Source organism: Fistularia commersonii, chromosome 18 (genome assembly GCF_037954325.1).
Source record: "Fistularia commersonii isolate RoL2024-O1a breed Wild chromosome 18, RoL_Fcom_v1.0, whole genome shotgun sequence".
Taxonomy (NCBI): domain Eukaryota; kingdom Metazoa; phylum Chordata; class Actinopteri; order Syngnathiformes; family Fistulariidae; genus Fistularia; species Fistularia commersonii.
Window position 1 is genome coordinate 12,710,651 of NC_141301.1, and position 13,500 is coordinate 12,724,150.

The following is a 13,500-nucleotide window of genomic DNA, read 5'->3' on the forward strand; positions in this document are numbered from 1 at the left end:
GTGTCTTCAGAGGTATGTGGGTTTGGAGGCACAAAGAATCTCTCACTACGAATACCAAGTTCTGGCTGATGTGATAAATTAAAAGCATTAATATTAATTCAAGAAACGGCAAACATCCCGGAAGGACCGCTGTGTTAGATCAAGCCACATCTACAAAGTGAGACAACTTTTTTTTTTTTGCACTGATGAAGATGTAAGTGTGGAAAGGAAAGGGAGAGTGGGAGGAATGAGAGAAGAGCATCCCGGTAGATCCCTCCAGTGAGGTGCGGTGAGTTTTATGGCTGGTGAGGCACTGACGTCATCACAAACCTATGAAACCTACAGAGTTGCTTATTCACCATTTTATCGGCAGAAGTTAACGTGTTTTGTTTAAAATATCATATCAGCATTCTTTAGATATACAAACTGTAGCATAGAAAAAAAGCACATTTAAAAAAAAAAACGTTATTATCTCTTACCTTTACTGAAGTCCATGCGCCACTCCTTCTGAAGAAAAGCATTGATAATTGCTAGTAGAAGTCTTCCTTGTCTTTCTTCAGTTTTAAAAGTCTTTCTGTCTCAATGGAAATCACTGCCAGTCATTGATCGGTTCTTTTTCGACTGTATGTTTTGAGTCTTTTCGGTGGCGAGAATGAGCGCTCCGCCAACACTGTCGTGGCTGGAATGGTGACCGCCGGCCGGAGCAACTTTGTCGCCTCAGGAACAGTTTGAATGAGATCTTTCTGGCCAAAAAGTTGAGAAGCTGCCCAGGAGATTTACATTCATTTGTAAATCTCACCGTTTGTGAGCTTTACAGCCCGATTTTCAGCTGGGTGGAGACCTAGCTTGCTAGCTTGCTATAGCTAATTATATTATTTTGTGGCATGAGGCACAGTTACTGCGTGCCTCACTTGATGTCTCTTCGCAGTCGGTTTAAGATTGCTCAGCGCAAGAAACACATCACAGTTGTTGGCGAAAAAAAATTATACACATCAGCTAAACTATGGAAAATTAGTTCATATATTAAATGTGTTTGAAAATTTTAGTAGTGACTTCCACAGAGACAGCAATACGGTCTCAGTACATAGCATGCTAGCACAGTTAGCAGAATCATTGTGCAATTCATAGTGGGCTCAGCTGGTTGCCACGTCACCGCACTTCTCTTCTTCATATTTGAGTGGGAAATGTGAATTTTTGTTTTTTGGGATTTTGAAAAAAGAAAAATTGTTAAGTGGAAAATAACTATTTAATTTACTTTTTCATTTTACATTTTTTTCTTTCCATGATAACAGGTGAGGCCCGGCCTCCCCCTGCCTCTACTGACTGCACGTAACTGTATCCCTCAGCAGAGTTAGCCTAGCAAGGAGCTAGCCTTACACGATGTAAGTGAGGAGATTCAAGAGGAAAATGGTGTTACACCGAAGAGGTATGTGTAAATGCTTCCCTGCGTCCTGGTTCAATTTGAACTCAAACTAAAGCGAAACACACCTTTTAACGTGTAAATCATTCTCAGGAATGTACTCGCCGAGGCACAGAATCACTCCTGAGCAGAAGAGCCGGGCAGATGCACTTCAACGTACTTTCCCGTCATTCCTCCGAGATATTAGATGTTATGTCACATCTTTATTTTAGTTTTATTTTTCCCTCCATCACAGCTTCTGCTCCGTGAGGCATTTCTCTCAGCGAGCGACATAAAATACATTGTCCTTTTCAGAAAGAGAGAGAGAGAGAGGGTGTCGATGTGTCGTTTTCTCCCATCTCCCCTCCCCTCCAACACTCTTTTAATGCTGAGTGAGATGCCGTGGCTGACTCCGTGTCACCGTGTGCTCTTGTGAGAGAAGACACGCAAAACGTAAGAGATTTAAGATTTGCCAACAGTGAGAAAGTGAGATATCTGGCTGAACTGGAGTGCACCCACCCGGGGATTATCTCGGTATTTACGACCCTCAACATCTGCACGGGTAAGAGACTGTATTTCCTGAAACTGAACTGATATGCAAATATGCATGTGGCCACATGCGTGTTAAGATCGCTATATGTGTTATTTATGAGGTGTTTCTTGTGATTTGGCAACGGCCATATCTAGGCACTGTCAGAGCTTCATAATGCAACACGTATGGTTTTAATAATGTGCCAATGATGGATTTTTCTGAAAGGCCTGATTATTGTAAATATGCCATAAGATCTGAAAGGACCAGCGGGCAGCAACATTCAACAACATTGGGACTTGGGTGCAAATAACCATGATAGAATCTGATGCTTGTGGACTCCAGTGGCAGGAATCTGCTGTGGAATGAAAGTGTAGGTTAAGAAACAACAAGAAAAGCAATGGAATATGAGAACAGGAGGAAAAGAATGAATAAATAGAATAGAACAATAACACAAGAGGAGCAACTCTAAGTAAAAACAAACAAAATAGCACTTGAGTCAGTAATAGTTAATTCCCTTTTTTGTCTATCTGTCTTTGTCAAAAGGGATCAGTGGTACCCGGTTATCATATGTGTGTGTGGGTTTGTGTGTGTGTGTGTGTGTGTTTGTGTGTGTGTTTGTGTGGGCGTGCTTTATGCACCTTCCTTGTCTTTATGTTCAAGGTATGATTGTTTTTTTTGGGGAATTCTGGATCTATCGTGGCAGAAAATAATCACCCACCAAAGTAAAGATGCACGAAGATAAAAAAAAAAGATAATAATGATGATGATGATGATGATGATAACATAATTACAACAATAAAATTATTATTATTATTATTAGTGTTGTTGTTGCTGTTGCTGTTGTAGAATTATTATTATTATTTTTGTTCTTTAATTACAACTATTATTATTCACACCTCCATTAATATCGCTAATGACAACAATAACTATTCTTATTATTACTATTATCATTATTATCATTAATTGTATTGTTGTTGTTGTTGTTGTTATTATAATAATAATTATTAGTGTTATTATTATTATTATTATTGCTGTTGTTGTTGTTGGTGTTGTTATAATAATAATAATAATTATTATTATTATTGTTGGTGGTGGTGGTGGTGGTGGTGTTGTTTAATTATTATATTATTTGCCATTACTATTGCTAATGACAACAATAACTATTCCTGTTATTACTATTATTATTATTATCATCATTAATGATATTGTTGTTGTTGTTCCTGTTGTTTTTTATAATAATAATTATTATTATCATTATTATTATTATTATTATTATGCTAAAAGCAGATAAAGTCTTGTCTTGCCTTCAAATAATGTTTTCTGGACAAAGGGAAAGAGACGTCTGCGTCACTTTTCAGTCCATGCAGTAAGAGTTAAATACAAAATGCTGCAATTCATTCAAGTCGTGAGTCACGTCATGCTTTTCTTCTGCTGACATTTATCCAAACACACGTAAACTCAATCTGCACCTATGCGGGTTTCTCAGTTACCTTGATCTGTTTGCACATTTTAAATTGGGTTGGCCTGCCCTTGACAGAGCGGCGGTGTAATACTATTAACGTGGCTGCGACCTCTTTAAATGAAAGGGTCAGCTGTTGATAACAACATTTAGCCAGAAGTTGATCGTCGTACCCTTTTTTTTGTACCAAGAAGCACACTCCGACTCCAGGTTTCAGGGCGCCGGGGTCGTGGCACGGGGTCTGGGACTTTCACTGAAACTCTTTCCTCATTCACCGCTTCCGCAAAAATCCATCCTGGAAAAGTAGAACACGAAAAGAAGTATCTTGTTTACGAAACTACCTGTATTTCTGGCTATAATTTGCAAATTCCCCCATTTACAACAGACATGGTTGTTAGATTTACATCACAAGGGCAGGAAGTCAGTCCAGCAGTCTGAGACTTGAATCATAAACAAACAGCTTAAGTGCTCTCTCACAAGAGAGGCGATAACAAAAGGAAAGAAGCAGCGAAGCTTCCGAAAGGCAAAACAAGGAAACGTCAATAACCAAAGCAAAACAGGTTCAAAAGGGCAGTGACGATGGTCAACATGCAGTAAACCTGCAAGATATCGGCAAATTAGGAACGCAATAACTACCTAGAACTGCTTCTATATCTTGAACTTAAAACCCGAAAGTAAACAAAGTGAAGAAGGTTTTAATGGTAGTTGACAGAAAGTAGGAGGGTTGAAGTTCCTGTTACCTCAGTCTTTGAAAATGACTAAATCCGGGGCGGCCCGAACAGCAAATGACGCGTGTTTACCTTTCAACGCCCTTTGACTTGACAAGCTCTCGGCCGAGCCGCTGGAAGGAGTTTGAAGAAAGAATTGTCCGCACCGTTCACCTCGGGTGAATCCAAGGTGTCGACGGTTCCACCTGATTCCGCCGCGGCTGCAAGACAGTAACGAAGCATTAATGCTGTGTGAAATCGTTAACCTGATTTTGTTTGGTTTAGGTCATTTTAATTGGATGTCGCTTTTGTGCCCAACGGAGGCTTAAAACAGCAGTCGCGGCCACGCAAAGCCGCATATTTGTGCCTAAATTACCTAAACTGCTTGGCGATTCCGGGTGTTAGATCGAGCGGAAACTCATCCTAGAGCCCAATTTTGCATCTGAGATGCTTAAAAAGGGGTTGAACACCAACTGTTACATTTGGATTCTGCACATTCTAAATCAGATTCCAACTATGATAATAATGCATTCACGATAATGCATTGCTTTTTTTTTTTTTTTTCCTTGCAATACACCATTAATTTACCTTCATCAAATTCAACTCTACCCTTTTTTTAGCAGGGTATTTTTTCAGAAGACAAAGCACAATGTGGCAGAGAAAGCAAGCAGAGGATACGACCATTGATAAAATGTAAAAAAAAACAAGAGCGAGAAAGGAGGGGGGGCGGGAAGATAGAGACGATCATAAGGAGTTGTTTTTTTTTTCCTGTTTTGCATTTTGAGGGTTCTCAATTCTCATCACGTCTCATAAATTAACTGCAGGGTCCGGATGGCTCGGGAAAGGCCATGGCAACGGTGTTACCAGGCAAAGATAGATTTAGTATAAGCTGTAGGAAAATAAGCTCAGAAAGTATATTTCTGATATTGATATTGACTCAATATGAAAAAACCATCCCGTTTGTTACTGAGAGATGTACCTCGGAATGGGCAGCCGCTCACGGCATTGAAATGGGATGGATCGGATAATTAACTAATTAACAAGTCCTTCAACTCGATTGTAATAATGTGCTACGCTTACTGGAATGTGCCGGGGCCGATTCCTGTTCGTGATTCTTTTTATTAACATCAGATAATAAAAGGTTTATTTTTTTCTCGATTGGGGTTCAAGTGGCTCTGCGATAATGCGGAACTACTTCAGCTTCGGCGATCGCAGGACAGGCAGGTCAAGTCAAGTCGGGTTCGAGTTATTGGATGCCGAATCCCGGCTCGGTGGTTTGATGACGTTTTACGTGACGAGTGAGATCGACAGTTCTTGTTCTTCTCTCTTGCTCACTTCCTGCCAGTCGAGGCAGAAAGCCGCCACGGGTTTCTCTTAAAGAGTTCGATCCAGATCCCGCTCCGTGTGGAAAGTGTCATCAGACAAGTGGGTTGTGATTTTTGCATATATATAAAATCAGACTTGACGTGAGCAGCGCTAATAGCTGTTGGATTCAACCGAAGCATTAACATTTAGAAAAGCAACATCCTCCCGCGAAATGAGACAGCCTAAGGACTCGGAAGAAGCAGGCACCTGAAGTAAACAGGCATTTATCTTTCTGCATGGCTTCCAAAACAAGGAAGAACTAAAAGTACTAAACAAGTTGATGAGGCAAAGCCGTCAGAGGGAAGTGGGAGAGTTATTCTTTTTCTCGCTTGATGAAGATGGCGATGCACCAAGCCGGGCAAAAGACCATTATCCATAGACTCTGGCAACGGATTTGTCTACCGGCTCATTTTGTGTCTTTGCGTCCGCATGTGGGCGGGCCGGGACCTCTCATGGGATGCATAGTTCACCACTTTGAGCTTGTGCAGAACATAAATGATGCTAATAGGAGCGTGATAAGAATCGACCCACCTGCAGCCCACTGTCTCCTGTACTACGACCTCCGTAACGTTTATTTCACAACATTAAAAATGACACGTCTTACAAATTAGTCATCGCCGGGTGGTCCGCCCTGGACTGCCAGGAAGGCCGACGCAAAAAAACAACCGAAACATCCACGTGTATTTTAATAGTCCCCGATAGATAGAGATTACAGAGTATTTCCGCACAGCTTTTGACAGAAAACTAAATGTGATTTGTATTTTCGTGCTCACTTCAGTGCAAAGAAACATCTGTCAAAGGTCTTTTTGTCCCCGGTTAGGAGAAGATACTTTCTTTTAGAAAGAACTCACAGCTTTCAATAAATCATCAGAAAAAAAGCCTCAAGATGACGAGACCCAGATACGACTCGTCTAAAGAATCTCGGTCGTGCGAATGGTAGATAGCGATATTAGGGGAGCCGAGCAGATAGGAAGATCAATGCCGCACCTGGGACCTGCATCCATCCTTAGAAGAACGAGAGGTTTCAGCTCGCGGCCTTTTACTATAATTAAAGACGGGAGCAGAGGACGGGAGGAAACCTTTTTTTTTTCCCAGCTTTGTGGAAACAACATCTGACGCCAAAGCGCCGACACGAACCGGTTATTTTATCTAAACAAGCCCCGGTGTTTGACAATGAAAGTGTACCTTCTGTGAGGATTATGCACCTCACGATTTTTGGGTTCCACAGCGCTGAGAGCCTCTCTTTTGATTAGGCGTAATCCATCAATAGTAAGAAAACTGGAAAAAGCTAAAAGGGGGCGCAGCAGGGGGGGAATGCAAGCCGCCTTTTACTATGTCGGCTTTGAAATACAGATTACACTACACTTACAAACGGTGTACTGGAAATAAGAGCGCTGCTAAAAGTGGTATCAAAAAAAGTTCCATGATAAGTTTCTTTTAGGCTTCACGCAAAACAGTTTCAGGCTTTTTCACTGCGCAATTATACGATTGAATATTCGTATCTGCAGCAAGCCAAGCTGAAATTCACATAATTATCACTCTTGTGTAATTACACATCTGTGTTGAATTATCTCTTAAATGCATCACTTATGGCTAAAAGTCCATCTCCTGTCCTAAGTGGTAAATAGTGTCAGCTTACCACTCTGGATCAAAATCACCCATTCACAGCAGATCTGCAATGCAAGACTTTTTATGGATGAATCATATTGAATGCAACAAATCAAACCAGATAATCAGAAGTCAGATTCGTGTATTTCCCCCGCCATTCGCCCAATCCATTCTCCGTGTTACGAAACGGCAACAGCACGGAATTAATGCCGCCGACCTCTTGGAGTTGCTTAGATCAAATGTAATTACTCAGTCGAAGCATATTTCAAAAGTCTTTTACTCACGTTGTTATAGCACCCGTCAACGACTTAAAAATGTCTTTCCGGCAGATTAGCAAAAGATTAGCAGTGCTTAACGACGTACTCGGTTTACGACAACTCAGAGTTACGACGGGCGTCACAACTTTGACCAATATTCATTTAACGAAAATATCTCAAAGTTCTGATGTCAATGTAAATGCGCAGAGACAAGTGTCAACGCGGTCGAGAGAGTAAGTGTCGCTGTGTACGATGAGTTGGTCTTAGTCAACCGGCAGCGCCGACATACAGCCGGCATCTTCTCTCCCTCAGTCACTGAGTGTCATTCAGTTACCATTGCCTAAGTGTACTTTAATTAGTTTCTACAGAACTTTTGATACTTCTTATCCCCTGAAGATATCTACTGCTGTGGTTCTTAAGCTGGGTTCAATCGAACCCTTAAAAAATCCTATTTTATTTTTCACTAAAGAAGGGTTCGGTGAACGCGTGGACGAAACCGGTGGGGTTCGGTACCTCCAACAAGAGCCACGGCTCTATTGTCAACATTAGGCTAGGCTAACTTGTAACCTCTCACCGACAGTAGGTAAACTTTTAGGCTACGGTAGGCTAGCCTACCATAAGGCTATACAGTATACTACGTATATATGACGATTTGATTTGACATAAAGGGAATCATTCGCTTAACGACAAATTCGCTCAATGACGTGGTCGTTCGAACGGATCGTCGTTGTAAAACGAGGAGTGACTGCACTGCATTACCTGCATTACCGCTGACTCAAAATGGGTCCGGTGTTGGTTTAGCTTTCTCGCACAGCGTCCGCTCCCCCGCGGACGTTGAGCCTGCGGAGCGAGATTGATTACACGCTTTAGATTCCTGTTGTATTTATCAATGTGTCATTCATGATTACACCCTGCTCTCTCTGATAGAAATGGATTTTCCGCTGGATAAGGACTTCGTGCCGAGCAGTAACATCAGTCAGGAAGCAGAACGGGGACGTCTGGAAAGAACCAAAAGTCACGAACTCAACCAGAGCGATCCATTAGACATGTTTATCGGCATGGGGCTCCTGCTGCAATTCAAGCCGCTTTTCATGCCGCTGTACTGCCTTGTCGTCATCATCGCCGGCGTGGGAAACTCCTTCCTGTTGGCTTGCATTCTGGCCAACAAGAAGCTGCACAACGCCACGAACTTTTTCATCGGTAACTTAGCTGCTGGAGACCTGCTGATGTGTTTGAGCTGCATTCCCCTGACGGTGTCTTATGCCTTCGACAGCCACGGTTGGACATTTGGAAGGCCCCTCTGCCATCTGGTTCCTTTGCTGCAATGCGCCACGGTGTTTGTATCGGTGCTTTCCCTCACTGCCATCGCAGTGGACCGCTACGTTGTTATCGGTGAGATCGTGGCGTGATCCTCCGTCACATTCTGGAATGATGGGTGGGAAACTCCAAAAGTGAGCAAGCAAAGCTGAAATGAGTCAGGATGATAGCAGGAGGAGGGCACGCAGCCAAAGGCGGGCGGGTAAAAAAAAATTCCAAAAGGAAAAAATTGAATTTTTTACAGGCATACCAGACATTTATCAAAATATCCTCCTTTTTATGGTCTCAGAGGAACAAGTTTCTGAAATGCCAGCTTTGAAGATAAAAACCTCTTTGGACTCGTTCAGTTTCTCGAAGACCTCCTCAGTTCCAGCAGTTCCAACTCCGACTGACTTAGGAAGCCCTTCAGAATCAGAATCCGAAAAACCTTTATTTGTCCCCGAGGGTCAAATGCGGGACACGTGGGGAAGCGGCATCAAAGTTGTGAAAATGTAAACATCAAGAGTAAAATAAAACAACAAATAAAAAGATAATAGAATAATGAAATATGTATATACATATCATATACAAATATACATAAACATATTATTCTTTTTTTTCTCTTTTAAATTACTAAATTTAAATCACCTAATTACATTACAGAGGTTAAAAAAAATATTTATACATATATATATATATATCTATATAGTGAGCAAGCAAAGCTGAAATGAGTCAGGATTCTCTTTATATATATACATATATATATATATATATATATATATATATAAAGAGAATAATATGTATATACATATTATTCTCTTTTTTCTCTTTTTAAATAAAAAAAAAAACTTTACCTCCGTATAAACATTTACTCTCTTTTTTCTCTCTTTTTAAATAAAAAAAAAAAGAAGAATTTTACCTCTGTTTGAAGGCAAAGCGTCTTGGAGAAACTGGGCGAGTCCAGCTGCTACATCGAAATGATAGGAGATCCTCAGCTGATGACCTTCACAGACGTCAGTGTTTAATTGAGAACAATCAATGCTCAAACCGGGAAAAATGGTGCTATTCACGTGTAGCTTTCTGCTAATTCATTACAACAAAAGAATAACATGAGTTTTTTGAAGTATTTGCTATTTTTAAAGCAGCTCAATGGGAAACATTGGGAAAAGAATAGATTTAGATTCCGTTTTTTTCTCCGCTCAATTCCATTTGATGCAGTTTCCGGGTCATTTTCAGGTTCTGTCCGTGTAACCGGGAAACTCTAAGAGGAAACGAGCCAGAACCCTCATCAGATCACAGTTTGGATATATCATGTTCGATTTCTCTGTGACCGAAACGCCTCACAGGGTTGACACAAAAGTCTGTCATGGCTTTTTAACTGCCCTCCTCTGCAAAAACTCATCTCTACCTAGAAGATGATATCATCGAAAATAAAAAAAAACTCAGCATTTATGAAGCTGCTGCTCATTTCCTGCACTGTTAGCTATTGCAGGTAAGTGGTTAGCAGTTAGCCTCATTATGCAAAAACACAGCAGGGTTATTTGGTGGAGATCTGTGAAGCATATGCCCTGCTCTTCTTTAAAAAGTCTCTGCAAAGTGCCCATACTTGTGCATAAGTGAAACAAAATAACTTGAGCGATTAAACTCTTGCATCTCACTCGCGGGACATTTTCAAGCTAGCCTTGCAGGGTTGGTGATATATAGCTAGTAACCTGAAGTGACCCCTTCAATTGCCCTTCATAAAATCCTCTATTACCATATTGTACACATGGATAGTGGTGTATTTTGTGCTTTTCATGCTCCCCCCCTCTTCCATTTCAGCTCACCCTGTGCGGAGGAGAATCTCAGTATGGGGTTGCGGCGCAGTGGCTTTAAGCGTCTGGCTATTATCTTTAGCCCTGGCGGCGCCGCAGTCCCTCTACACGCAGTACCTGGACTTGCGACCCAACGGCATTGACCTGATAGTTTGCGAGGAATTCTGGCCAGACAGCGACAATCTGAAACTGCTCTACTCCTGCTTCATTCTGATCGCCTCCTACATGATCCCACTGCTGTCTGTTAGTATTTCGTACTGCGCCATCACCATCAGCCTAAAACGATATTCGGTGCCCGGGGAGCCATCAAACAGTCAGCAACGCTGGAGCAAGAGACGGAAGAGAACCTTCTCGCTGCTGGTTGCATCGGTGCTCTCTTTCGCCCTGTGCTGGCTGCCCCTGCAGGTCAGTCCTCTTAACTAATAACCCAATCCACGCCGCCTCATCGTTTTCTCTTTTTATAATGGCTTCTTTGACATTTTTCGATAAAAAAAACAAACGTTTTTTTTTTTAAGGAAATAAGCCAGATGATGAGAGGATTTATCACACTAAAAATGTTGACTGGAGTGAAGAAAATATTGATCATTTTAAAATTGAGTTTATTAATTGGTCTGATGAAAACAGACCATTACACCTATTAAACATGATGTAATTTATCTAAAAGTTCTTCTACTTGGGCTTCACCTTTAGAGGTGGCCTCAGCCAATCGCCCGCTTCTATCAAACTCTCTTCTCTGCATCCTCTTCTCTCTCACCAACTAACTTCCTGTCCTCCTTCTCATAAATCCATCAATCACCTTTCTGGTCTTCCTCCAGACCTCCTGTCTGGCAGTTCCAACCACATTATCCTTCTACCCAGATCTCCTCCGTCCATGCCAAGACCATCTCCAAACTTTATCTCCAGAAAATCTAACATGTTCTGTCTCTCTGATGGACTCCTGATCCTATCCATCAATAAACCTCAATAAAACCGCTCATATAATTAATTTTTTTTCCTTCTATTTTTTTCCAATATAGAAATAATAATATATGACAATAATAACACAATGATAATATTAGATCTTCTTCTCCTTTTGGCTTTTCCCTTCAGGGGTTGACACAGCGGATCAACCTTCTCCAATCTTCTCCTTTTTGTTCTTTGTTCTTTTATGTTCAGATGTTATGTTTTATCAATAATATATTGGAAAATAAAATGTGAAATGTTGTATTATATATATATATATATTTGTGTATTTCAAAATGTTGTATTATACATATATGTATAATACAACATATATATATATATATATTACAACATTTTACATTTTATTTTCCAATATGTTATTGATAAAAAATAACATCTGCAAAGTTGCACATTGTGTCATGTCAGACAGTAAACAAACTGTTAACTTTGCGGTGATTATTGACTATTTATAATGTCGCATGGCCTCTTCTCAGGCTTCACCAAATGAAACTGGTGATTATGAACCCAGGGAACCTTACTGGGAAGAATAAACTTAATACCGGTGTCAACAAAAATGACGCTCCGCTTGTTATTTATTGAGATATGACTTTAACGTCTCAAGATGACCCTTGGGGTGAGCATTCCAAGACACTTTCACGTTTGACAATAAGCCGGAAGCTTATAAATATCACAAACGAAACCGAAGTGGGCAAAAAGGAACAAGATGACTTTTGTATTTCATAGATCATTTACCAGGGAGGCTCATTATCAGGTCGCCGAGGCAAAAAGGAAACATTATATCCCAAAAGACCCAGGAAGAAGTCAAACATTACCATAAGGGAGGGATGAAACGCTGTCTCATTGCCGGCGCTTCTAGGAATTAAATTTATCCCCAAAGTAATCAAACAAACCAAAAAAAAAAAAAAAAAAAAAAAATTCAGTTCAATTTGTGATTATTCCCGTTTTTACCAGGATTGGTATCATCTGCGCCGTGGAGAACAAAAAAAAAACGATCGGCTTGCGATGTCTCTGCTTAGGTGCTGAACCTGGTGCTCGACCTGGACCCCGACTTCCACATCATCGGAAAGCGTTACATCAACGTGGTGCAGGTCTGCTGTCATTTGGTGGCTATGAGCTCTGCCTGCTACAACCCCTTCATATACGCCTCGCTGCACAGCAAGGTACGCATGCACCTGAAGGGCTACCTGTGTCCCTGCCGCCGTCGGAGGATGGTGGAACGATCCATGTCTTGCTGATTTCATCTACGGCACTGACATCTCGGAGTCCCCCCGCCGGCATTTATCACGCCTCAATCAAAACGGTACGAGCCGACTGATTTGTTATCACGTACTCGAGCCAGATTTGTCAATTTTTCATCATTTGTGAATCGAAAACACCTCTTAATTCACCGCGTCAAAAAAAAAGCTCCAGAAGACCGTGTGGTATTGACAAAGTATCTACACCAGACTGACGGTCGCCGCCGTAATGAAGATTCCAAGGCGTGCTTTTGCAAACCGCCGTGTATTTTCGAGGTGCTGGAGGCGGAAACGCTGAGCGGATCCAGGCGGCATTAAAATAACCGGCTTGGATGGAGAGAGAGCCAAAAGAAACAGCAGGGTCTCAGTGCTGGGGGGGAAAAAAAAACACGAGTGACCTGCTGGAGACTTCATGCTTTATAAAAAGCAAGCTGACCCAACTCATCTCACCCGACCTGAACGACAGGACTTGTGTATTTCAAATAGCCTGTGTTACTTTAGATCCCCATATTTAATGTTTATACAGAGCGTACTATAAATAATGCACTATATATTTTGTCTATTATTTAGCTTCACAGTCTATCGGTGAACGACAATAAAACGTGTTTGTGTTTAAAGATCCTTATCTGTGCAGATGCTGAGATGGAGGCGTCGCAGAAATCTGCTTTTTAAATGTCATTTTAAAACCCCGGTAAAGTGTTGAGTCTAATCGATCCAAAATGAATAAATGTCCTGTCTGATGAATCAAGTCCCTTTGCTGTCACTGCGTCGGGGGGGGAAACATTGCCTCAATGATTAATTTAATATTCACAACACGAACAACACAATCATCCATAAAGATCAAATTACGGTCCCCGGTCCTTCGTTGGTGTCCGTCCAGGTCGAT

At 41.3% G+C, this 13,500-nt stretch overlaps 1 protein-coding gene and 1 long non-coding RNA gene across 2 annotated transcripts; one reads left to right on the top strand and one right to left on the bottom strand.

Moving 5' to 3' along the window:
* Positions 1-1,821: 1,821 nt before the first annotated feature.
* On the top strand, positions 1,822-13,296 carry LOC147224427 (prolactin-releasing peptide receptor). The gene is made up of 4 exons (XM_086164608.1): positions 1,822-1,940; positions 8,234-8,698; positions 10,424-10,821; positions 12,396-13,296. Exons 2-4 carry the CDS (start codon positions 8,236-8,238, stop codon positions 12,612-12,614), a joined length of 1,080 nt encoding a protein of 359 aa, XP_086020734.1. The 5' UTR covers positions 1,822-1,940; positions 8,234-8,235; the 3' UTR covers positions 12,615-13,296.
* On the bottom strand, positions 2,208-4,195 carry LOC147224428 (uncharacterized). Its single transcript, XR_015107470.1, has 3 exons — positions 4,170-4,195; positions 3,543-3,664; positions 2,208-2,262 (listed from the first exon to the last, which is right to left on the bottom strand). It is a non-coding gene; the product is annotated as an uncharacterized LOC147224428 (long non-coding RNA).
* Positions 13,297-13,500: the final 204 nt, after the last annotated feature.

What these genes read in the sequence shown, in the direction of transcription:
- LOC147224427 (XM_086164608.1), top strand. Translation starts at nt 8,236, where the DNA reads ATGGATTTTCCGCTGGATAAGGACTTCGTGCCGAGCAGTAACATCAGT. An exon ending in GGACCGCTACGTTGTTATCG is followed by an intron (nt 8,699 to 10,423) that starts GTGAGATCGTGG and finishes CTTCCATTTCAG; the next exon opens with CTCACCCTGTGCGGAGGAGA. An exon ending in TGTGCTGGCTGCCCCTGCAG is followed by an intron (nt 10,822 to 12,395) that starts GTCAGTCCTCTT and finishes GTCTCTGCTTAG; the next exon opens with GTGCTGAACCTGGTGCTCGA.